At 38.8% G+C, this 26,971-nt stretch overlaps 1 protein-coding gene across 3 annotated transcripts in view; it reads right to left on the bottom strand.

The window, feature by feature from the left end:
* Positions 1-2,238: 2,238 nt before the first annotated feature.
* Positions 2,239-26,971, bottom strand: part of DYNC2H1 (dynein cytoplasmic 2 heavy chain 1) — a 245,015-nt gene continuing 220,282 nt past the window's right edge. For 2 of the 3 annotated variants that reach the window (XM_084893697.1, XM_084893698.1), the window contains 4 exons: positions 14,584-14,693; positions 13,056-13,137; positions 8,600-8,716; positions 2,239-2,619 (listed from right to left, as the gene is read on the bottom strand). In XM_084893697.1, the coding sequence (XP_084749823.1) occupies positions 2,461-2,619; positions 8,600-8,716; positions 13,056-13,137; positions 14,584-14,693 (468 nt within the window). In that variant the 3' untranslated portion in view covers positions 2,239-2,460. The remainder of the gene's footprint in view (positions 2,620-8,599; positions 8,717-13,055; positions 13,138-14,583; positions 14,694-26,971) is intronic. The other variant, XM_084893699.1, reaches the window with a different exon arrangement.

The following is a 26,971-nucleotide window of genomic DNA, read 5'->3' as shown; positions in this document are numbered from 1 at the left end:
CTTGTCAGAAACGCTGCTGTAGCAAATATTTGCAGGATGAAGAACTGATGAACATGCGGTGCTGACATATCCCTGCTCGTTCCTGTGAGCTTGCTCGGTTCCAAAGGGACGTGTCAGGGAACTCAGCAGTGCTGGTCTGTTCTTTCCTCCGGGGCGGGAGGGCTGGAAGGGTGAGTCTTCTCTTGTGACGCTTGACCAGATTATCAGCTGAGCCAGTCACTTAAACAGTGTTTCGTTTTTCTCATTAGTAAAATGAACATTAATAATGAATATGGTATCTGTGCATTTAGGTGTGTATCTGTATGCCTGTCTATCTACCTACCAACCCCTTATTTATTTATTTATTTATTTATTTATTTACCTACCTGTCAATCAATCATTTGGAGCAGTGCCCTAACATGATGTAGTCAGTGCTATCTAAGCCTTAATTATTGTTATTATATATTGGTCACATACAACCTATTAGTTTTGAACAAAATTCTACAAAGGACAGCTATTTGAACTGTAGTTTGTCTTGTGGAAAAAAAATGGACTTTTAACACTTTAAATATAGAAGAGTGTAAGATTATCCTAATATATAAAACCCAGGGTCCGTAACATCCATAATGACTGAAGGCTCGACCTGACGCCAGGCTGTGTGCACAGCATGCTGAGTAGGTTGAACTGCTGATCTCTCAGAGAGGCAGAGAGGCGGGGACATGCAGTGTCAGGGACTGTATGAGGAATGCAGCACAAGGGGCCAGCACAGTGTGTGTGTGTGTGTGTGTGTGTGTGTGTGTGTGTGTGTGTGTCTGTGGGTAGGGATGGGGGGGGAGCGTGTTTATACCGCCAAGTTCCCCACTTCCTCCCTGGCCCACACATCCCTCCTCCCTCCCCTCGGCAGCCTGGCTCCTGCCTATGTGCATGCCAGGCAGGCCTGACTTCACTGGGGAGTGAGCCATAGCAATCGGGATGGCCACTCCATCGGATGTGATGGCCAGGCCACAGCGATTCACGAGGGTGACACATCCCTGGGGCGGTGGAGGTGGCTAGCCAAGCCGAGTCTGGCTTCAGTGGGGCCAGCAGGAGCCCAAGGCTGCCCCAGCCTCCACAGGTCCTGGGCCAGATGGTGGCTCAGTGGTGAGCAGTGTCTCCATGCACAGCACCCAGGGCTGGCAGTGAGCTGCTGTGACCCTGCCCCAGGCTTCAGGGAGGGGAAGGAGACTCACGGCCACCAGCACGCTAGGCCACATTACCTGCCCAGCCTGGCAGGGTCCAGAGCTTTGCAGGTGAGCTGTTCCCACCTCCAATGGTGGAACAGGGAGGAGGGTGCTGGGTGCAGGGAGGGGGCCTCAGCTGGGGTCCACCCAGCATGGGGAAGGGGCCCAGCCTGGGCCCAGTGGGGAATTAGGAAGTCTGGCTGAGCAGGCACTGGTTCATACCAACTCTTACTCTGCCATCTTCCTCGAGCCCTCCAAGCTAGCCCCTCTGCCTCACCTGCCCGGGGGAACGGGCCCTGGGAGACCTCCCCAAGTGCAGACTATGGACCCAGAGACCTCAAGGAAGAGTATCTGGTGGGGCTCAGGAGGGGGCCGGTGCAGAATTACCGGAGCAGAGCTGCTTCAGTGTCTCCGTGAAGTTTGCAAGAGATCCAAGGAGGAAACCAAGAGGGGAGAGGCCGGGAGCCATGAATTCCCAGCACTTTAGCCACTTGAAAACAGCCCCGCTTGGAATGTGAGGTGGCTGTACGTTCAGCTGAGAAGTGAGGGGGCTGAGCCCCACCATTGCTGGGCTCCTGTCAGTCAGAGGCCCAAGAGAGCATCCACCATGACAAGGAAAAAGTAGAGGGAGAGGCCTGGAGGAAAGAAGGACTACTGAAGAGTTTTCCCTGCCCTCTCCCTCTTTCCGCTGTCTACAAAAGCCCCAGGCCTGGTCACAGCTCTGTCCACCTTTTAGTCCCCTGTTCTCCAACCAGAGGAAAGAAATAAGGAGTCTGTAGTATCTGTAAACCTGATTGGCTGGTTGCCTCCCACAGAGGGAGGCCAGACTGCAGCTTAGGCCGCTCCACTCGGGGATCAGGCCTAAGCCATCAGTAGGACGTCCCGTGAGGGCTCCCAGACTATGAGAAGGGGCAGGCCAGGCTGAGGGGGGACACCACCCCTCCCCACACACACAAGTGTTTGTGCACTGGACCTCTAGTATTTTATAAAATAATTATGATGCAAATGTAATATACATCATTATACATACTATTTTAAACATCTTACCTAAAACATTAAATTATTGTGCTGTTATTACCCATAGAAATAAAAACCCAATGAGATAAAAAACAAACAAACAAACAAACAAACAAACAAAAAACCATAGGGTAACTATATGCGCATATTTTGAACTAACAAAATAGATTCACCATGTATTTTATTTAAAATTTAAATAATAAATGTTTCTTTTTGCTAAGACGGCCTTTGTCGCCATTAGACTTTATTGATTTTTTAGAAAGAGGGCTGCTCCACACTGAATCCACTGGTCCTGGTTGCCTCCACATGGAATGTCCACGTTGGTGACCACACGGTCCCTTTCGGCACTGGTGTACACAGGCAGAGAAATGCAATCTTCAGGGGAATATGGGCCGTACAGCCCCTGTTTGAAAAAATTAATTTTTATTTTAAAATATAGCAGCATACTGTTTGGAAGATAACCAAAGAGACAAACACAAAATCCTCCCAAATAAGTTTTATTTAAAATTTTATTAGGAAGTGTTTTAAAATGAAGATTAATCTAATAAACCCCCATCATCCATCTGCAACACAGAAAATTTTATCTATAAATATATAACTATGTCTAGAAAACAAAAATATCACAATACTATTATAATATTTGAAAATGCCAATTATCATATACCTATTAGCTCATTATCCCATACATTTAAAATAGTTTTTATTAAAGCCACAATTCACATAAAGCCCATACTAGCATTTTGTTGATATGACTTCTTAATTTATAGGTTTTTCCTCCCTTGCAATTTGCTGAAGAAACTGAACCAAAGATTTCACACATTCTGACTGTTATTGTCTACATTCCCATGGTATCATGTTCACCTATTCCCTGTACTCTTGTAAACTGGATCTGAGCATAAGCTCAGATTCAGATTCAGTTTTGGGCAAAACACTGCATAGATGGAACTGTATACATCCATCAAGAAGCATATGTCTGGTTATTTCCCTTTTTAGATATTAGGAGCCATGGTGATCATTATAACAAGCAAGATTATAAAATGATAATTTCACTCTATTATTCATTCTTCATTTCCAGGATGGAATATATCTATAGATAGAAACTTCTATTTACCGATTTTTTTTATTATTACCAAAGGACAATTCATAAAACCTGGATAAATGCTATCCAATTTCCTTTAATTATTTGTTTTTAAAACAATGTATTCATTCCATAGTATATTCTAAGGGTGATATCTGATTCCCTACCACCTCTTTTTTTAAAACATCATTGTGAACTAGTAGGTTTAATGCAGCTACTGATGCGCTTCAATGCAGTGGTTATCTTATTGATGTTTAAATTGTCAATCTTTGTGCAGTGTGAACTCTTAAGTTATCTCCTCAGTTTTTTATATGTTCCTATCATCTTTAATAGCTTCCTTGGTTTCCAGTATGTCAATATGATATAAGCTTGTCTTTTATATTTCCTGTCCCAGAACCCAGTTTTCATACTGTGAAGGTCTTTGGTTCTTTTAATGAGAAATAGTATTAGCAATCATAATCTGGGTGCTAGCAATGGTCGATCATTCTTCTAGGATTTTTCAGTAACTGAAGATTAGAAATATGAATTTAAAAAAAATCACAAGTTCATAATACTGTTTCTAATTTTAATCTAGGATTAATGTTTTTAATGAACTTGTATAATTGTATTCACCTAATGGATATTACTTATTTTTCTTAGAGTTGGAGTGAAACTTCAAAGTTAGACTCATTTGAAAATTTTAAAAGTGACAAATCAGAAAGCCACAGAGAATTCACCATGGCAATCTAATTGGGAAGCAGCAAAGTTGCCATAGATAGTGCAGTTGAAAAAAAGTTTTGGCATATGAATATTAGCACCTAAATACTCTGTTATTCTGTTGCTTTTCAGGATAGAAGACAATAGCATTTAAGGAAATAACTCATTTTTAGGCTCTGGAATACTTGTCTAGGAGCCCCTGACCTGACTAGGCTACTGTCTAAGCATCACTTTCCCTGTGATGAAAGAGAGATTACAATACTCGTCCATCTAAGGCAGTGTTTCCCTAACTTTTGACATATGTGTACCCCTGCTATAATTTTCATAACGCTGAGTACCCCTCGTACTCATGAGAAAGTAGAATTAGGTGCAGCTAAGCACGGTGCAGTGCATATCCCCATCAAACTCCGGTGCAACGCGTACCCCCACCAAACTCTTCTGGTACCCCTGGGGGTACGCATACCACACTTGGGAAACACTGATCTAAGGAAATGCTGAAAGAATTGATAATGTATCTAACAGCTCAAATATAAAGTATTGTTTATCCACATATCTCTAATTCTTTGGACTGCATATACATGTCTTTTCCTTATTCCCTACTAATTCTCAAATCAACTAGGAAAAAAATCCCAGCATTTTAACATCTACTTCATGTCACAGATAGCAATGAAAATAGATTATTTTAAATATTTCCATCAAGAAAAAATATTTTTTTATGCCTAAGTGGGCACTGTATGGAATTTCTATTACCTTTTCCAATCCTCTCTCCCTCTCCCTTTCTTTTTCTCTTTCTCTCTTTCTCTCTCTCTCTCTCAAATACTGTTTGACATTTCTGGTTCTTGATATATAAAATTACTTAAGTCCTTTTGACAACTCATTCACCCCTAACATTCCTAAATCATAACCTGATTTGCATATAACAAAATTCATTCTTTATGAAGAGTCATTGCCCAAATAGATAAAAGCACCATCTGCCCTGAATCTTTCTAATTTTTCTTAGTTTGTATTAAAGATTCTGTCAGTTATTCATGCATTCATTTTACGTGCAAATTCATGCAGTATTTTATGTGCAAATGCTATGTCTAGAATTATATAGGCTAAGCATTTCATATATATTCAGATAAAAAAAATAAAAATCTTCTTTGAAGCTAAAATTTAGCCTAGGAAACAATGTATACATATATGTATATATAGTATACTAGAGGCTCGGTGCATGAAATTCGTGCACAGAAGGGCGAGTGTTCCTCAGCCCAGCCTGCACCCTCTCCAATCTGTGACCCCTCGAAGGATGTCCTACTGCCGCTTTACAGGGATCAGGCCTAAACAGGCAGTCTGACATCCCTCTAAGAATCCAGGACTGCTGGTTCCAGGTGCTCACCTGCCTGCCAGCCTGCTGGCCTACTCACCTCCTAACAGTCCCCGACCGCTGGCCTGCTAGCCCCCAAATGCCCCCCTGCCAGCCTGATCACCCCCAAATGCCCCCCTGCAGGCCTACTCATCCCCAACTGCCCCTACTTTCCCTCCCCACTGGCCTGCTCACCCCCAAATGCCCCCCTGCTGGCATGCTCACTCCAAACTGCCCCCTCCCACTGTTCTAATCACCTCCAACTGACCCCCACTGATGGCCTGCTCACCTCCAACTGGCACCCCTGCTGGTCTGCTTACACCCAACAGCCCCTGCTGCCCCATTCTGGCCTGATCACCCCAAGATGACCAGATGACCGAAGGTCCCAGCCCCTCCTTTTTTTTCTCTATTTTTTTTCTTTTTCTTTTTTTTTTTCCAGCGCCTCCTTGAGCGTAGGCCAGGGCTGACTGGAAGCAAGTATCTAGGATTTATTTATCTTCTATAATTGTAACTTTGTATCCTTGAGTAGAGGCCAGAGCCAGCCAGGAAGCTTGGCTTCCTCCATCGCCAGGGGCAACCCAAGCCTCCTGCTTGCTCCAGCTCCTTGGCCAGCTGCCATCTTGGTTGGGTTAACTGGCATACTCACTTCTGATTGGCTGGTAGGCATGGTTTGGCATAGCAGAGTTATGGTTAATTTGAATGTTTCTCTTTTATTACTATAGATCATTTTTGGAAAAAGAATAACCTATGAAAACAAAAGACTACTCCGGGATATGTTAATCTAACAAGGATTACTAGAGAGAATTCTGGTTGGGTCTCAGAAAAAAAAAATGTAGGATATGAAGTAAAGAGAATTTTCAACCATTATTAGTTACTGCCTAATCTCTTCCCTCTTCTCCAACTCTGCTTAAATGCCAAAGCTTTTTTAGGATTCCGAATTTTCTGTAATTTTTATAACTCCTTAGCCATTCTTAAAGTTAAATCCAAGTGAGGGTTTCTTTTGAAATGCTGCTTTTAAATTCTTTATCAAATAGCAGACAAACATTACATATTTGTTGGACTAAAATGATCTGAATCTATGAATGACTATAAGTCCAGGAAAGGTCTTATATTATCTTTTTATGCCACCTGATATTTGCTTTGCTTCCCATAGTTTCTATGGACAAAAGAGAAAACAGGAACATCATATTGAAATGTTTTACAATGCTATTTCTTTCTACTCAGGAGATTTTCTCTATCTCTCTTCATTTTAATGCCAATCCACTTTAAATTAGGAACTTAACAGTAATGTAAAGTTGTTTTTTTTTTTGTATATTCACTATCAATTTACTGATTCAGTATATATTTCCAAATCTTTTTAAACCTGCTTTGGGTTGTAGGTGTTTCTGTTTGTTTAAAGTGATGGTAAAATATTTACATCAAAGCCTACAGTATTTTAAAAGTTAAACAGCACAGTTATTTCTTAAAATTTTGCTTATAATTATCACTTCTCAAAATCTCTTAAATGTTATAATCTTCTGTAAAAAAAAAAAAAAAGTTGAACAGGCTTGCTCTTAGTTCACCAATAAATTATCACAATAGTGGAGCTAATACATGGACATTCTCACTGTTAGCACAATACCTGTGCTGCTAGAAGTTTCATGAATGTTGCTTAACTAAATTGCATTCTTATGACACAAATCCTTCTTTAATATGTTTATTAAAGATATTACAGATAAAATTTTCATACTCATGCCCATGGGAAAATAACTTAAAAGTGCACATGCACTACAAATACCAGGCAATAGGCTACTATTTGAAAGAAGATAATGCACTAACAAAGGCAAGTGGTGATATTAGGTATCATTTATCCAACAAACCAAAGAAAATAACAAACAAACAAACAAAAAAAGAAAACAAAATTACCTAATTTAATTATGTTAACTATTTTACCAATTTCAACTCAATTTTCTAACTATGAGTATTTTGAGAATTTGTTCTGTCAAGGATGCCATAACTATTTCTTTATTACATTATTCTTTAAAATGTATTTTGGTAGAGAAATAATTCCCTCATATTTTTCAGTAACAAGATTCTAATAATATTGTTTTCATAAGGCCTTAAAGAAAAGCATATATATATATATATATATATATATATATATATATATATATATATAATATTTTATCAGCATGTATATTAGAAGATGTGTGTGTGTGTGTGTGTGTGTGTGTGTGTGTGTGTGTGTGTGTATATATATATATATATATATATATATATATATATATATGGAATGTATATAGCTCGGCTGGCATGACTCAATGGTTGAGTGTCAACCTATAAATCAGGAGGTCACAGTTCGATTGCCAGTCAGGGCACATGCCAGGTAGAGGCCTCGATCCCCAGTGTGGGGCGTGCAAGAGGCACCCGATCTATGATTCTCTCTCATCATTGATATTTCTCTCTTTCTCTCCCTCTCCCTTACTCTCTGAAATCAATAAAAATATATTTAAATAAATAAAAGTAATATATAGGTTGTTTATGAGAGTGGCTTATAAAATCAATTTATGGTAGTATTTTCCCTGGAAATGAACTTTTTTCTGAAGTTGAACTGTCAATTTTGTGTCTGTTGGCTCCAATGTTGTGTCTGTTTGGTCCAATAGGGTTCAGGCTGGCTGAGGACTCCAATGTTACTGTAGGACTGATGAACCCTAATAGCATTCATTACTGGAAAGATGGAACACAGGCAAACTGATCCTGTGTAATGACAAACCAGGGCACCATCCCAGACTGTCCTGTAAGTTCAAGCAGTATTTCCCTAACTGTATTATGTGGACCAGGAGATCCAGATAAAGGGTGGGATGTAGGTGCAAGAAAAAGTGTGTTAGGTAATCTTTGGCACTCTTCAGAGTATTGCATATTCTCAAATACATCATGAATTTCCAAGGGCAGGAAATATTCTAGTTATTCAATTTATTTAGTGAACAATTTTTCACAAAGAGCCATTATGAAATAATGTTATCTAGAATAATTTTTGGAAAATGCTTTGGAGAAAGCCAATGCTCTGTTATGGACAAAACCCCCTAGGGAAACCTTAATTTAGACCTATATTAATTTAACCACTAGCATTGAGCTGAAATTGGAATGACTTTAGAATCTACATCATGAACAAATGAATATATAAATAAATTAGTGTGAGTATAGGTTATATTATCTTAGTGAAAATAGAAAAAAAAATCCAAGAATGAGTTAACTTAAAACTCGTACCTACTAAAAATACATTACCTGTGGAATCCAGCCCATAAAACAAGGGAGAACTGATGACACACTAGGAGAATCATGCTGGTTTTCAGAAAGTCGATTCCCATCAAAACTGCATCCTTCTAGGCACAAGCCACTAACCTGCCATGGAAACAGAAAACATTAAAGTCTGGAGTAAAAAAAAAAAAAAAAGGTGGCTGAACAGGCAGACATGTCATGTACCTCATCCTGGGGCCAGACTGAAAAGACAAGTAAATCAGAGAACATCCTCCTAGAATTAACAAATTAGACACAGCCGAGGAGACAATTTACAACAAGAAAGGGTGGAGGAGCCTGGAGAACAGTGGGCACAGAGATGTGGACTTGAGAGAGACAGCCAGTCAGCAGTCCAAGAAGTTGAGGAGGAAGCTGTTTTGCACCACAGCTCTGTCCCTTTGCGACAGGTATAACACTGAACTGTGAAAAGGAAAGGCCACAGGGCTACTGGAAGCCGAGGAACCCAGATCACAGCCATGAAAGGCTGAGCTTGAAAGGCTGGGAGGATCACAGTGCTTGGAAAAGAGAAACCTGCAGTTTTTTGGTTTTGTTTTGTCTTTGTTTTTTAAACTCTAAACCCAAAATAGGAGTTTTCAATTGCAAACACTCGCTCAAGGTTTGGGCACAGAAAGGCACAGACTTGAGGTGGCTGAGAGACTGGGGAGGGAAGCAGGACAGGGAGATGAGGCCAATATCCTGCATCGGGACATCACACACACACACACACACACACACGAGGCCCAGTGCATGAAAATTCATGCACTGAAGGGGGATCCCTCAGCCCAGCCTGCCCCCTCTCACAGTCTGGGAGTCTTCAGTGGTGGGAGGCAACCCAGCAATCAAGGGAAGGTGACGCCCCTCTCACACCTCTGCTGCTGCCACTGCCAGCAGCACAAGCTTTGGCCAGCCCTGGTTACATGGTCCTCAGGTAGCTCTGGGCAGCTGGGCAGCTGCCATCCAAGGCTTTCCTGTGCTTGGGCTGGCCCTTGGGAAGCTGGAGGGCTGAGGGGACTGGGGGACTTCGAAGGCAGGCGCACAGAGCAGCCAGACCTGCCTGGGGGTGGGTCCGGCCATGCCACATGCCTGCCAACCCTGGTGTGGCTGAGGGGACTAGGTGCCACCATTTTGGGGTTGTGGATGCTTCCATATTTGAGGGTGTGGCAGTCAATTAGTATATTCCTGCCTTATTGGCTGTGGGCTCCATCATATTTGTGAAGGTGTGATGGTCAATTAGTATATTTCCTCTTTATTAGATAAGATTATATATATATATATATATATATAGAGAGAGAGAGAGAGAGAGAGAGAGAGAGAGTCCCGGTGCATGTAATTCCTGCACAGAATGGGTGTCCCTCAGTCCAGCCTGCAACCTCTCCAATCTGGGACTCCTCGAAGGATGTCCGACTGCCCGATGGGATCTGCCTTGATAACAGTTTTGAACAGTAAATTTTATAGTTGGGTTGTTGTGCCATGGAAAAGATAAGCAGCTGTTCCATAGTGAAAGAGCTGGGATAAGAATATAATTGGTTAATCCTTAAATTCAATATTCTTGCTACTATAATACTGATGTGATGCTATACAGGCCGCTTCAAGAGTTGCTCAAGTCATTTTGCTCTAAAAAATGTAAATTTAGTGAGTGCCTAGTAATTTCAGAGCAAGAAACTCCCTAGGTAAGATAGTTTTTCTAAGGCCTCTTCTAGAAATGTTACTAAGTTTTAAGCTCAATTAGTTCAGAAAAGCAATTTATAAAAGTAGTGCCACAACTTGACTATGTCCTATGCAGATACTAAGATAGAAACTCCTTTTCTAACCAGGAGGTGGGAGGGTGAGGAATATTTCCTGGAGACTCTTTCAATAATTGGCACCACTGTCCATGCGTTTGCTTAATCAGACACCTGGGAAACATTCTTGGCTCCTTCTCCTAAACTTCTCACATGCCACCAACTACCACTTCCTGCCACATTTAACAAACATTTTCCAAATCTGCTCTTTTCTCTCTATATCCTCTATCAATTTAAGTAGTTTTCAGGTTTAAAGACATTCTTATTGCTGAAAATACAATGAAAACATATACTAATGGAAATATATCAGGAGTTGGAGTGATATCAACAAACTATATCCTTGTTGCAATTGGAATTCTGCATTAAGAGAAGAAATAAAAGCAAACAAAACCCAGACATTACTTTTAATGCTGAAAAAAAAAATACTTTAATAGATATAACAAGTCTCCAGGCAAATGGACTTTCTAATATCAAACTCAAGAATTTGGTCAGCTTAACTTCTAGCTGCAACAGGATGAAGCTAAAGAGCCAGGTGGACTAAGTGGAGAAACGACCCTGAAGGGACAGAGCAGAATGTAAACATCCAAGAGAAAAGCATAAGGAAGGTGTGGTACTCAGTCCTGGGTTCCTGGCTCAGACTCATAATCAGATAAAGTGACTTCTTCCCAGAAAGGGCAGAGGGGAGTCTAAAAGCATCCACATTGGTAAATATCTCTCCACACAGAAGAAAACAATGGGAGTGGGAAATAAGAATTCCCCTCTACCAACATATTTAAAATACCTGGAAAATTGCCTGGTATATAGTAAATGCTCAAAAGTATCAGCTATTATTGTTCATTAATCTAACCCATCTTCTAATTTCTAGACATTTATAATTATTTTATATAGTGTATACACTTAAGTGAGACAAAATAAAGGTTTGAGTGGATATTATCTGAAAAATTCTGGTCAAAGAAACTTTTGCCTACAATATTCAATTTGCAAAGTATTTTCCAAAATTCTTAGATCAGCAATTTTCAACCAGTGTGCCGCAAGAATTTTAAAACATCTGCACAAATGTACTATTTGGGTCAAATGCAAATAATTAAGTGAAAGGCATCTAAATGTGCAACTCTTGTCATAATATAATTTCCTCTAATTATTTGTGTTTTGCTTAGCTTTCAATTTAACAAAACAGAAACTGAATAAAATCATTAAACAAAACAAAAAATCTGTACTCAAATAATGTTAGTCATACTTGAACCTCTGATTAAAGCACCTGAAGATTTAAAATAAAGTTTGGTTTTCTTTACAGTTTCAAAACGTTTTAAAGGGATAGTGGGGATTTGGTCAACCACAACTGCATAATTCCAAATAACTAATTACCATAACCCAATCTACTTTGAAAGGGCTGTTCATACATATATGGTCTTATTCAACTCTTCTCACCTGTAAAGGAGTTTGCAACAGTAATAGTAGTAACTTTGTTCACTAAAAATATAATTAAGCCATTAACTTATTTCATATATGACATTGCATTTCCTGCATTCTTTCGATTTTAAGTTCAATTTAACTTGGATTTAACAGTGAATTTCATGATAAACTCAGTTTTATTTTGATAAGTTATTATATGGTTTATTTGCCAGCACCCTCCTTTTATAAATTAAAAAATATGTCAAACACATAAAACCATAAAAATATTTTAACTGTATATTCACTGCTCATTTTTACTAGACTTTAATATGCAGCCATGTGTATTCTGTATTCCCAAGCAACTAAACCATAATGACTATAGCTGAAGTCCTCAGACATACTTCCTGTACCTCTTCTGTTCTCAACTGACCCAGCCATATCCCTGAATTTAGTTTTTCATGATTCTTTAATATACATGCACCCATAAACAATAAATAATATTGTTTTTCATATTTCCAAACTGTATGCAAAGGGCAACATACATCATCATATCATTTTGTAACCTGCTTATTTCCTTCATCAAGTCTGTTAGGAAGGGCAGGGGCATGAAAAGGTTGGTCCCACTCTCATGGGTGGTGGCTGAGATCATGGAGGGCTATCTCAGCTGTAAAGCCCTCCTCCCGGCCCCCTCCAAGGAGTGTAGGGTCTCAACCCCATACCAGCCCTGAGCAGCAGAGCGAGGAAGATGTGCCCACCCAACATCTGGTTATAAGAATTACGTTCAGCAGTCTTCGGTTGGCTATTCAGGGGGACTATGTTACATTTTAGTTGTAATTCCAGTTTGGTCCTGGGAGTAAGTGAATGTAACTTCCACCTACTCCACTGCTATCTTGGATCTCCTGGTCTATTTTTATACATTACATTTATATGTTCTTTATTATATAGCAAGTATTAATTGAATTTTAGAAAAGATAATCTAACATGACTTTAAAATTTGTATCATTTTTAACCAAAGGCTTTATTTGCAAATATATAGTATCTTTAAGATTCTTATTTTTGCAGTAGAAAAGATTATATTGTGTACAAGTTGTTTCATGCTAAATCTTAACTTATACTGATTTTTCACATAGGTAATACAATCTAATCTATCTCTGTGGCTCTTACACTATAAAGACCAGTGACTTTGAGATTGGAGTTACAGAATCTTTTCATCACAGCTGGCCAAAACATACATTTTAGACTGAGGAAAACATTTAAAATTAGTTTAATACCTTAATCTGCAGCTTGGCCTCTTGCAGTCGACCCTTCCATGAAGCTACAAATTTAAGGCTATCCACAGAACAGCCCATAGCCCTACAAAAGTAAAGCATCAATTCAGAAAGAAATAATATTCAGGAAGTAGACTATGAAGATAAATACATTTCTATTTATTTAAAATTAAAATATTTATAATGTGCAAGTAATAAAATATCTTAAGTCAGACTTCACACTAAGTTCTTAAAGTTAACAGGTTGTACAAATTCCTTGAGGATAGGGCCTTTATTATTTTATTTTTATATCCTCCATTTTGACCATCATCCTCAAATTCAGGCATATGATGGGTGTTGAATAAATGTTATTAGCTGAACTGAGATGTTTATAATGATCCTAAGGCATTATAAATTAAGATTCCCCTGAGTCACCAAACAACAACTAAATTTTATGCAATATATTTCTGGAAGTGTCTCTTTTCCCCCTCATTCTATCTTGTTAAAAATTATAGACTACATATTAGATGATAATCCAAATTTATTATTAAAAAATAACTTGATCTTAATCATCAAATATTGTTCCCTATCAAGAAGCCTGGTTAGCACTGTCCAACAGAATTTTCTGGAAAGATAAAAACATTTTCAAGCAGTTCAAAAATGGTAGCCACTTGCCGGGACCGGTTTGGCTCAGCGGATAGAGCGTCGGCCTGCGGACTGAAGGGTCCCGGGTTCAATTCCGGTCAGGGGCATGTAGCTTGGTTGCGGGCACATCCCCATAGGGGGTGTGCAAGAGGCAGCTGATCGATGATTCTCTCTCATTGATGTTTCTAACTCTCTATCCCTCTCTCTTCCACTCTGTGAAAAATCAATAAAATATATATTTTTTAAAATAAAAAAATTTAAAAAAAATTAAAAAAAAATGGTAGCCACTAGCTACATGTGGCTATTTGAGCACTTCAAATGTGGGTAATATGACTGAGAAGTTACATTTTAAAAAAATATTTAATTTTGATTCATTTTAATTTAATTAGCTCCATTTGATTTCTGCCTTCCATACTGTACACAAAAGGTCTAAATAAATGATCAAAAATTTTAAAGTTAAATTTTACCTTTTTCAATTCTAATAAACAAACAATTAAAAGCAATGCCTTTTAAACTAGTGGTAAGCTGTATTACTAAAGTTAAGTATTAGGAAATAAAACAACTATCTGGATTTAACAATTACTTTATTTCTTCCCAAGGGAATGTGATCAAAAGTGAATAAAGGGCCGAAACCGGTTTGGCTCAGTGGTAGAGCGTCGGTCTGTGGACTGAAAGGTTCCGGGTTCGATTCCGGTCAAGGGCATGTACCTTGGTTGCAGGCACATCCCGGGTAGGGGGTGTGCAAGAGGCAGCTGGTCGATGTTTCTCTCTCATCGACGTTTCTGGCTCTCTATCTCTCTCTCTTCCTCTCTGTAAAAAAATCAATAAAATATATTTTTTTTAAAAAAAGTGAATAAAGGTAAGTATAATTACCCTTGTGGACACACAGTTATTTCACTTTACTTACCTGGCAGTTTCTTGGCGAAGAGCATTGAGGAATGTGTCCGGGTGGAAGAGTTCTGATAGGTCAAGTGTATCCGAGAGAAGAGCCTGTTTTTCAGCTCTCTCTACCCAGCTCTAAAGAAGAAAAAAAGACACAGGCATACATTTAAAATTTTGTAAATTTGAAAGATAAATCTATTAACGGATTATTATGCAGAAGCCATTTTCATTCTGAAACGAATGCGGCTTCCAAATGGTCTGAGATGATGGGAGGACGGGGAGAGAAAGAATCCCCCTGCACATTATGAGCTGTTACAGTTCTGACATCATATCCATTCATCACAAAAAAAAGCTTCCTTACACAACTTTTTTCTTGGTACAGATCTACTCAAAATAAAGCCAAAAAATGAAAACTAATCTAAGATACAGTGCTGCAGTTTGGTTGGCAGGTGTCCTGTGACGACTCACCGCTCAAATGTGCAAGCTGGTCTAACTCGAGTCCTCAGGGTCCCCAAGTCCTGGCAATGCAAACTGAGCTAAGATTCCAGATCTAGGTTTGACAGTCAATTTGCCACTTTACTAGATCAAATATTAAAGTGGAGGATAATGTCAAGGAAGAAGTAGTTTTTTGTTAAATGGTGTTTTTAAGTACCCTGTTTCCCCGAAAATAAGACAGTGTCTTATATTAATTTTTGCTCCCAAAGATGCGCTAGGTCTTATTTTCAGAGGATGTCTTATTTTTCCATGAAGAAGAATACGGTACACATTTATGGTTAAATGAAAATAAAGGAAATTTATTACCTGTGTACGGTACGGTAGTACAGTAGTTGTCAACACAAACCAGACAAACTGTGAATCTTACAGTATCAAGAATTTACTCATTTATTCAATGACAATCATGTCATCATCTTCTGGAACATCATCATAACAATCCAATTCCTGAATTTCCTAGTGAATTTCTTGTGACTCCATTTCTTTCAGAATCAGTGGACCAAATCTCTCATGTTTAGCAATAGCACTGTCTTTAAATGAGTACTTCTTGTCAAGGTAGCCTGCTCGCAGTGCATTTGCAATGCAACTGTCAGAGATTTTCTCCCATGAATTCTAAACCCAAGTCACAACTTCTTGCAGTTTATGTTTCACAAAGTTTCCACACTTATTTCTCTCCATTCTATTTTCAATGTAGTCATTAATTTCCATGTGCAAATTGCGACCAGTTTAGGGTAAATTAATTTTCATTCTGAGACAGAGCCTAGGGGGGGGGCTTATTTTCAGGGGGATGCCTTATATTTCACTCAGAAGGAAACCTGCAAGTAGGTCTTATTTTCGGAGGATGTCTTATTTTCGGGGAAATGCGATAGTATTTTCTACTTATCTGCCATTTTGTAAATCAAATTACACTCTGTTTGGAGACATATACATAAAGTATATTTAATTAGCATAATAAAGATTGCCATTTGGAACAAATAAGAAAACAACAGGGGATTTTGTGCAACACTTATTATATGCTTTTCATGTGCTAGCCAATTTTATGCTTGCTACAACCCTGAAAATTAGTATTAATATGCCATTTCACAATGAGGAAATAGAGCTACGGTGAGCTTAAAGTCAGGCGCAAGGTCATATAGCATATAGTTAGTAAGTGCTGGAGCCGGGTAGTAAACTCAGGCAGCATTATGTGATTTGCTTTTCTATAATATTTTCTGGAGGTGCTAATGTGCCCTAAGAGATAGGTAGCTAACTGATGATTGCTGAATCAGTCTGTTGTTTCAAGAGATGATACCGTAAAAACATGCAGAATTCTCATTTACTAAGTAACTCATTATGCATGCTTTATAAACAGTCTGGGGTGGGGGTAAGAGGAATTGTGTCAATTTATCACAATGTAGAAAGTCTGTGTTTCATGTATTTTTTTAACACCCTGTTATCCACCCAAGCATTTATATCTGTCAGCCACGTCTAGAATGGGAGAAATTAAAATCACCAAAGCTAGAATATTTGTCTTTTATCTTAATGCATTTGATTAGATCTCCTATATTGTAGCAAAAATGTTCCTATGTCCTTCCAACCAGTTAAAATTATGATTTTAAGAATATGTAACAGACTTTAGAAATAGATCTGTTTAACAAAGCATAATTATTTCTTTGTGGATGTTATCCTTTATGATAATAACATTTTGTAAATATCTATTTTGTTTGTTTGTTTTAATCCTCACCCGAGGATATTTTTCCATTGATCTTTTAGAGAAAGTGGAAGAGATAGGGAAAGACAGAGAAAAACATTGATGTGAATGAGAGAAACACATTGATTGGTTGCCTTCTGCTTACACCCTGACCAAGGGCCCTGGCCGGGGGTGGAGGGAGGGGGCTGCAACCAAGGTACGTGCCCCCAACTGGAATTGAACCCAAGACCCTTTGGCCTATAGGCTGACACTCTATTCACTGAGCCAAACCAGCTAGGGCCCTAAGTATCTATTTTCAATTAAATAATTTGAAATTATGCATAGAAAATATTCCCTATGAAATAATTTCATTGTATTATCTGTCTTCTATTTTATTACCTAAACATAGTCAACAAATATGCTTGCATGAACTATTCTGATTGTGTGTAATATTTAAAACAGTTTAAAAAAATATTTACCCTATAAATATTTCAATTTACACTATAATTTACACTAAATTAATTTTGAATTCAAAAACTCCAAAAGAGCTTTTGCCAGGCTTGGATGTTCAAATTAATTAAAAATTAGAGTGTGGCTGATAATCAGATTTTTACTTCATTAAAGTTTGAATTAATATAATTATTTTCCACAAATAAGAGAATGAATTGAAAATATTAACACAGTGATAGATTGTTTATATGCTTATTGAAACATGTAGATAATATCATCCTTAATAGTTATGCAAATTTAAAAAGTAAAATATATTTTTGAAAAAAAAGCAAAGTAAGGCATAATAATGCTCAAATGTTAGTAAGTGTGCAAGATGAATAAAATTTTAGTAGAAATGTATACTATCTATATAATATATAAAAGCCTAGAATGGAAATTGTCCCCACGGGAGTTCGTCCAGGAGACTGATCACTCTTTATGATATGCACTGACCACCTGGGGGTGGTGTGGAACCAAGGCAGGCCCCAGCTGGCAGCCAGGGGAAGAAAGGCCCTGATTGGCCCTGATCTCTGGCCAGGCCTAGGGACTCTACCTGTGCATGAATTTCATGCAGCGGGCCTCTAATTTACTATAAAAATAAAATGCATTCATAAACTGATTCTATCTTACTTTGTTTGAATGCTCTGTGTTCTTTGGGAGGAAAAATATTTAAGGCAAATAAGTAATTTAGGTAATTATTGTTTTCAATGTCTTTTATATTCCTGCAACATTTTTACAGAATTTATCCTATCTAATAAAAGAATAATATGCAAATTAACCATCACTCCAAAACACAAGATGGCTGCCCCCATGTGGTCAAAGATGGATACCCCATGTGAACACAAGATGGCTACCACAAGATAGCCAGCAGGGGAGGGAAGTTGTGGGCGATCAGGCCAGAAGGGAGGGCAGTTAGGTGTGACCAGGCTGGCAGAGGAGGGCAGTTGGGGGCAAAAAGACCAGCAGGGGAGGGCAGTTGAGGGGACCCAGGCCTGCAGGAAAGGGCAGTTGGGGGCAACCAGCCTGAAGGGGAGGTAGTTGGGAGGTACCAGGCCAGCAGGGGAGAGCAGTAAGGGGTGACCTGGCCTGTAGGGAGGGCAGTTGGGGGTGACCAGGCTGGCAAGGAAGGGCAGTTAGGGGTTAACAGGCCTGCAGGGAGGGCAGTTAGGGGTGACCAGGCCAGCAGGGGAGGACAGTTGGGGCAATCGGGATGGCAGGGGAGCAATTAGGTGTTGTTTGGTCATTTGGGAGTGCTTAGGGGGTGATCAGGCTGGCAGGCAGAAGCGGTAGGGGCAATCAGGAAGGCAGGAGGCAAGCAGTTGGGAGCCAGCAGTTCTGGATTGAAGAGAGATGTCTGACATCCCTCAGGCGTCGGTCATCCCTCGAGGGGTCCCAGATTGGAGAGAGTGCAGGCTGGGCTGAGGGACACTCCCCCTCCATGCACGAATTTCATGCACTAGGCCATGGAGTTTAGTATACATTTATGGGCTTAAGAATCTGAGAATAAATTCATCAAGAATTAAAATCTAATTTATCCAAAATAAAAATAATACAGTTAGTTGTTTTCACTACAGTAAAAAAAATAATAATAATAATAAATAAATAAATAAATAAATAAATAAATAAATATTATTAGCATGTTAATAACTCAGAGTATAACAAGCTTTTCAATTTACTGCATGAATAGATGGCAATAAACTGTAGTTCATGAGCAAGGTAAATTATCTGGAATTATACTGGAATTGAAACTTCAGAATCATTATACAAATAAAAGATTTCTTACTAAAGTTTGTTGTACTAACTTCAAGAAATAGTGAGCATACTACTATAGATTTGCCAAACCTCAAGTTTCATTTTTTCCTAAACTCAAACCTGGTTTATATTATTAGTATTTACATCTTGTGCATTAATTACTTTTACTAATTATATTATCTAAACCTAGGAGAAAAAGTGATCCCCCCTTCCCTCAGTTTAGTCTTTTGAGTTTCAATCTTAATTCATCTTTGAGTAGACTTCTGAGATGAATGAAAAATCTGTCTGGAGTTCAAGAGAACAAGATGGAGTTGAAGCAGTTTCCTGGAGCTCTAATCATTTTGATTATATAGTCCTTAAAAAACAATTTCTTGCCTCATGTACTCCATTAATAAGGTGACCTTGCCTACCAATTTTAGAGAACTGTTTTAAAACATGTTGTGAATACAGTGTAGTTAAAATTCTATCCACTAGTGGTTGGCTGTCCATTTACATTGACTTTAATTCCTCATAGCATCACCCAATTTTTACTTGTTTTGTGGTTTGACTTTTATTTAGCTAAATTACTATCAAATTTTCATTCTGATATATTCTTTGACCCAAGAGTTACTTAAAAGCAGGTATTTAATTTCCAAATATTTGAAGCCTGCACCCTCTCCAATCTGGGACCCCTCGAGAGATGTCCGACTGCCTCTTTAGGTCCAATCCCAGTGGACATCCCTAAACGAGCAGTTGGATATTCCTCTCACAATCCAGGACTGCTGGCTCCCCACTGCTTGCCTGCCTGCCTTCCTGATTGCCCCTAACTGCTTCTGCCTGCCAGCCTGATCACCCCTAACCACTCCTCTGCCATCCTGATTGATGCCTAACTGCTCCCCTGCCAGCCTGTTTGTGCCTAACTGCACTCCCCTGCAGGCCTGGTCTCTCCCAACTACCCTCCCCTGCCGGCCATCTTGTGATGGCCATCTTGTGTCCACATGGGGGCAGCCATATTTGACCACATGGGGGCAGCCATTTGTGTGTTGGAGTGATGGTCAATTTTCATATTACTCTTTCATTAGATAGGATTTTCTATAAATTGTTATTTATTTCTAACTTATTTTTTTTTAAATCATAGAGCATATTTTCTGTGGTTTACATATATTTAGATTATTCCATACTAGCTTGATCTATGTGTAGGTCTACTGTGATAAATTTCTGTGTACTTAAAGAGAATGTGTATTCTCCTGTTATTGGTTATAAACCATACTAATAAAAGGGTTCTATGCTAATTAGACCAGACATCTTCCGGATATCCTTCTGGACAAAGCCACAGTGGTGGGGGCTAAGGCAAAAAGGTGGTTAGAAGTGATCAGGCCTGCAGGGGAGGGCAGTTAGGAGCGATCAGGCTGATAGGGGAGGGCAGATAAGGGGATGATCAGGCCAGCAGGAGCAGTTAGGAGCAATCAGGCTAGCAGACAGAGGCCGTTAGGGGAAGATCAGGCCAGCAGGGGGGCAGTTAGAGGGTGATCAGGCCAGAAGGGAAGCAGTTAGGGGGAGATCAGGCCAGCAGGGGAGCTATTAGGGGCGATCAGGCTGACAGGCAGAGGCAGTTAGAGGTGATTAGGCAGGCAGGTGAGCGGTTAGGAGCCAGCAGTCCCAGATTGTGAGAGGGATGTCTGACTGCCGGCATTCAGATATCCCCTGAGGGGTCCCGAATTAGAGAGGGTGCAGGCCAGGCTGAGACCCCACCCCCATGCATGAGTTTTGTGCACGGGGGCTCTAGTTTATAATAATAAAAGGGTAATATGCTAATTAGACCGGATGTCCTTCCAGACAAAGCCAGGTTCAGAGGGAAGCTAGCCTGCATCCCAGGTGCCTGCAGGTGGCTGGAAGGAAGCCAACCTGGGTCATGGGTGCCAAAGGAAAGCCAGTGCCAGCAACCTGGGGAAGGAAGGCCTACTCAGGCATGAATTTCATGAATCGGGACTCTAGCGTTCTATAAATACCATATAAATTAGCTAAAAATGTCTCCAGACCCATCCATACTGTCTCAAAGGGTAAGACATCCTTCCTTTTTCAGCTGTATAGTATTCCATTGTATAAATGTATCTCAATTTTTAAAAAAAAAAAAATCAACTCATCCACTGATGGGTATCCAGGCTATTTCCAGATCTTAGCTATTGCAAATAATTCAGCTATAGGGATGTATATATTCTTTCTTATTGGTATTTTGGAATTTTTAGAATATATTCCTAGAAGTGGAATCCGTGGTTCAAATGGAAGTTTCATTTTTAATTTTTTGAGGAAACTCCATAATGTTTTCCATAGTAGTTGAACCAGTCTACATTCCCACCAGTAGTGTACTAGGGTTCCCAGTTTCTTCACATCCTCACCAGCTCTTGTTCTTTATTGATGACAGCAATTGTGACAGGTGTGAAGTGATATCTTGCTGTGTTTCTAATTTGCATTTCTCTGGTGATTAGTGACTGAGAATTTTTTCATATGTCTCTTGGGCATTGTATGTCCTCTTTGGAGAAGTGTCTATTCCCATCCTTTGCCCATTTTTTAATTGAATTGTTTGTCTTCCTTTTGTTGAATTGTATGAGTACTTTATATATTTTGCAAATTAACCCCTTTTTAGATGTATCACTGCCAAATATGTTCCCCAATATAGTAGGTTTCCTTTTTATTTTGATGGTGGTTTCTATTGCTGTGCAGAAGCTTTTTATTTTGATGTAGTCCCATTTGTTTTTATTTTCTTCTTTGTCTCTCTTGCCCTTAGAGATGTATCTGTGAATATTCTGCTACATAAGATGTCTGAGATTTTACTGCCTATGTTGTCTTCCAGGAATTTTATGTTTTCATGGCTTATATTTAAGTCTTTTACCCATTTTGAGTTTATTCTTGTGTATGGTATAAGTTGGTGGTCTAGTTTCATCTTTTTGCATGTGTCTATCCAGTTTTCCTCCACACCATTTATTGAAGACATTGTCTTTACTCCATTGTATTAATTGCTCCCTTTGTCAAATATTAATTGAGCATAATGGCTTCGGTTAACTTCTAAGGTCTCTGTTCTGTTCCATTGGTTCATATATGTGTTCTTGTGCTAGTACTAGGCTATTTTCATTGCAGTGGCTTTACAGTATAGTTTGACATTTGGTATTGTGATCCCTCCAACTTTGTTTTTCTTTTTCAATATTGCTCTGCTATTTGGGGTATTTTTTGGTTCCAAGTACGTTTTTGGAGTATTTGTTCTAGTTCTGTGAAGTATGTGTTTGGTATTTTAATAGGGATTGTGTTGAATCTTTAGATTGCTTTGGGTAGTATGGACATTTTAATGATGGTAATTCTTCCAGTCCTTGTCTATAACTCCCTCCCTCTATTTCTTTTTCCAATATCTTATTTTACCTCCTTGGTTAAGTTTATTCCTAGGTACTTTTTTTTTTTTTACAATGGTAAATGGAATATTTTTTTTTCCAGTTTCTGAGAGTTCATTATTGGTGTATAAAAATGCCATCAACCTCAGAATGTTGATTTTGTATTCTGCTACTTTGCATAATTCATTTATTAAGTATAGTAGTCTCCTGATGGAGTCTTTACAGTTTTCTATGTGTAGTATCCTGTCATCTGCGAATAATGATAATTTTACTTCCTCCTTTCCAATTTGAATGATTTTTTCTTTCTTTTCTGATCACTGTAGCTAGGACTTCCAGTACTATGCTGAATAAGAATGGTGAAGATGGACATCCTTGTCTAGATTCTGTTCTTAAGTTTTTTTCCCATTGAGTATGTATGAGGTTAGCTATAAGTATGTCATATATGACTTTTATTATCTTGAGGTATGATCCCTCTATTCCCACTTCGCTGAGAGCTTTTATCAAAAAAGGGTGTTGTCTTCCAGTTTGTATATATGCACCCCATGTTCATAGCAGCTCAATTTACAATAGCTAAGATTTGGAAACAGTCCAAGTGCCCATCAGCAGATGAGTGGATAAAAAAGCTGTTACATTTACACAGTGGACTACTATGTAACTGCAAAAAACATGGAAAGCTTAACATTTGCAACAACATGGATGGACCTGGAGAGTAAATACTATGCTAAGTGAAATAAACCAGTCAGAGAAAGATAAGTATTACATGATCTCACTCATATGTGGAATCTAATGAACCAAATAAACTGATGAACAAAATAGATCCAGAGACATAGAACCATGGAACATACTGATGAATTTCAAATAGAAGGTGGGAATGGGGAAGGGGGAGGAATTAACTGGGGAACTTACATGTATATTAGAGGTCCTGTGCACAAAATTCGTGCATGAGGGGTGTCCCTTAGCCTGGCCTACACCCTCTCCAATCAGGGACTCCTCAGGGGATGTCTGACCGCTGGTTTAGGCCTGATCCCTGTGAGGATGTTCCCTCAGCCCAGCCTATACCCTCTCACAATCTGGGACTGCTGGCTCCTAACTGCTCACCTGCCTACCTGCCTGCCTGATTGCCCCTAACCCCTTTGCCTGCCAGCCTGATCATCCCTAACCACTCCCCTGCCAGCCTGATTGACACCTAACTGCTCCCCTGCCAGCATGATTATCCCCTACTGCCCTCCCCTGCCAGCCTGATTATCTCCAACTGTCTTCAACTGCTGGCATGATCACCCACAACTGCCTTTCCCTGCTGGGCTGAGGAGACTGGGGGATTCTGGCTGAATGCGGTGGGGATGAGGGGACTTGGAGACTGAGTCTGGATGAGGCTGGGTTGAGGAGACTAGGGGACTGAGGCTGGATGAGGCGGGGCTGAGGGGACTGAGGGACTGAGGCTGGATGAGGCAGGGCTGAGGGACTGGGCGCTGCCATCTTGTGGCTGTGGGTGCCACCATTTGTGAGGGCATGACAGTCAATTAGCATATTCCCTCTTTATTAGATAGAATTATCTGGATTGGCAAAAATATTTATCAAAAATGTCAAAATAGTGGGGGAAAAACCCAACCCAAATTTTTAACAAAATTGGTAAGGAACAACAACAACAAAAAAATCTCACCCAAATTAATGAGATAATGAAAGCAATCAAGCATAAATAGTAAACATAGATACTTATGAAATTGAAATCATGGTACACATTTCTCATTGCTTTAAAAAAGTGGCTATGATAAACCTTTTAAGAAGAACAAAGTCTGACCATGTGGTTTAGTAATGAATGAAAATTCAGGGACAAATTAACATCTAATATGAATTTGGTAAGAGCATGATGGATACCTAGAAGGCTTACTTCTTTTAACTCTATAACGTCCACCGGTCTAATTTTAAAAATCAGAACTGCTCTCTAAATGGTTTCTGTTAATGATCCCTCACACTGTATAGTTGACTAAAAACCAAACCAAAAACCAAAACTGAGACAGGCTAGTAAGATTACAGACCATTTTCAAGACACAAAATACAAAGAATTTTGTGGATCCTATATTCAAGGTTCTTTCTAGCAAACCTATTACTGAAATACATTTTCCTAAACTATTGTAATGCATACAAATAGCTATCAACAAAGTGAATGTGTACAGGATGCAACCTATCCATGTTTCTTTCTCACATTGATGTTTCTCTCTCCCTTCCTCTCTCTAAAACCAGTAAAACATCCTAAGGTAAGGATTAAAAAAATATGGCTGCATGAACCAAGGAAAGCCATGAAGCACTATTTTTAAAATAAGGGCAACAACATAGCAGATATTACTAACAGAATCACTCTTTGTAATCTAGCTAGAACCTGCTGATTCTTTAAGAAACAAAACTCGTCATAAGAGTAAGTTTAAGTATTCTCTGCATATTTTCTGCGGTAAAGACCCACTTATCATGCTAGTCCAGGAGGAGGATGAAATTGCTATGCAAGTGATGAAAGCTGAGATGCAGATAAAAATTCAGGGAAGATTTTGTTATGTTGAAAGCCAATTATATTGCCATACTATCATATTTCTAGAACCAAGATTTATCTTCTGTGAACAGTACAAATAGCATGGTTTATGGGATCATAGACCATAGACTACTGTTTAGTATTCTAAATGTGCAAGGTAGTTGACCATAGGCAGAATTTACTAGCTCACAGTGTTGAGAAATTATTGTTTCTGTATAAAATTTGTTGCCTAAAATTATGTGATACTACTGCTACAGTAATACCTATATTTTACTGGATAAAACTGCAGATATATATGGCAAGTTCATTTTATGACTATAATAATCCAGTTTAAAGTTTGGCTGTATATTAATCTTAAATCTCAGGTTTTGGGCCATGATGTATTTTTCTATGCAATTCCAATATTAATATACTTTCTATTTATAGTATCTATCACCTTCGCTACATATAGAGATTCCTGTTGGCAAGAATCTGTTTTCTTCTCTGCTGTAAATTTCCAGCACTTTGACAGGTGAGTGACACATAAGAAAAGCTTAATAAAATATTCGCTGAATGAATGAATGAATATATAAATAAAATACATCTATAGATCTAGCTGAATATAGTATGTAAAATAAAGATAATGGGGGTTTTAGACCAGATACAGACTGCTTTTCCAATTCTGTTGTAAATATTTTTATGAATGATTTTATTGAGTATCTACTACGTGTAAAATACTGTACTGAGGACTGTGAGAGTTACTAGGGGATGAATTGGGGAAATAGTTTTCTTTTTCAAGAATGCAAACAACTGTAGAATCTTTAAAAATAGAGTAAGACACCTCAGATAAATAAATAAATAAATAAATAAATAAATAAACTGTAATTTAAATAAGATAAAACTTTGAATCTTAAGACAAAATAAAAATCTTCAAATGTTAGATTGCAGAGTAGGGTATAAACCAGAATTTTCATCGGATAGATTTAGATACGTAGAAGCTAAAATCTCAGAAATATATCATAGGTACTATAGATTCATCTTAGGAGGTTAAATCATGATGACTGGGAAACATGTAATAGATTTATGTCAGTTTGCTTGAGAATAACTCAAAAATTGACTGAATCATTCATTCATTCAACAGAAATCTATTGAAAAACCTTCTTGTGCAAGCCAGTGTTCCGCACTTTTGAATAGGACAGTGAACGGACAAAAATCTCTGCCCTTATGAAGCTTCCATTTTAGTGGAGGAATACAGAGAAGAATAAATAAAGTTAAATGTATAGAATAATAGAAATTTGGGCTATGAAGGAAAGTGAAGGAAAGAGGATAAAAGAACCAAAGAAGGGGCAGGATACAATTTGAAATAGGATGATCAAAGAAGGCATCACTGAGAAGGTCATGTGTGAGCCACAACCTGAAGGAAGTAAGAAAACTTCCTGCCGGATTTCTGGGGAAGTGCATTCCAGGTAGAGGAAACTGCAAGGCTAAAGTTCTTAATAGGGCGTGTGCCAGGCTGTTCACTGAATAGCAAGGACACAGTACATGAGCAAAAAGGAGGAGAGGAAATTAAGAGGGGTAATGGTCTGAATCTTAATTTAAGTTGTACATTTTTTGTTAAATGCATGTGCTAAGAAGTCAGGGAGAAATTTTCTAAAGAGGTGATATAATCTGACTTATGCCTTAATCAGACTGCTCAGTTGAGAACTAATCAAAAAGGGGACACGGTTAGAAGCAAGGCCCAGTTAGGCAGCAGCGGCATTAATAATGACTCCAATCAAGGGAGTAAGTAGCAGTGGAAGTGGTGAGAGATATCTCTGAATATGTTTTGAACATAAAGGCAAGATTTTTTTCTGGTAGAATGGATGCATAATACTCAGAAGAGTTTACAATGGTTCTAAGACTTCTGGCCCCTGCCACAGAAAGGATAGAGCTGTCATTTACTTTTCTCGGTATAGTTTGGGTAGTACATGTGTCTTGGGTGGAGTTCAGTTTGAGATGTTTATTAAACATCCAGAGTGAAAATACTGAGTATACACCAGAGTTAGGAGAGAGCTATAAAGCTAATGATAATCAAAGTTAGATGGGATTCAACGTTGTGAGGTCACTATGGAAGGAGTACAGGTAGAAAGAACCAGAGGACTGTGCTTTATAA

This window comes from Pipistrellus hanaki (genome assembly GCF_964339955.1).
Source record: "Pipistrellus hanaki genome assembly, chromosome: 9".
Classification (NCBI taxonomy): Eukaryota; Metazoa; Chordata; class Mammalia; order Chiroptera; family Vespertilionidae; genus Pipistrellus; species Pipistrellus hanaki.
Note: the sequence above shows the minus strand (reverse complement) of the source record. Positions and strands in the feature narration are given on the sequence as shown.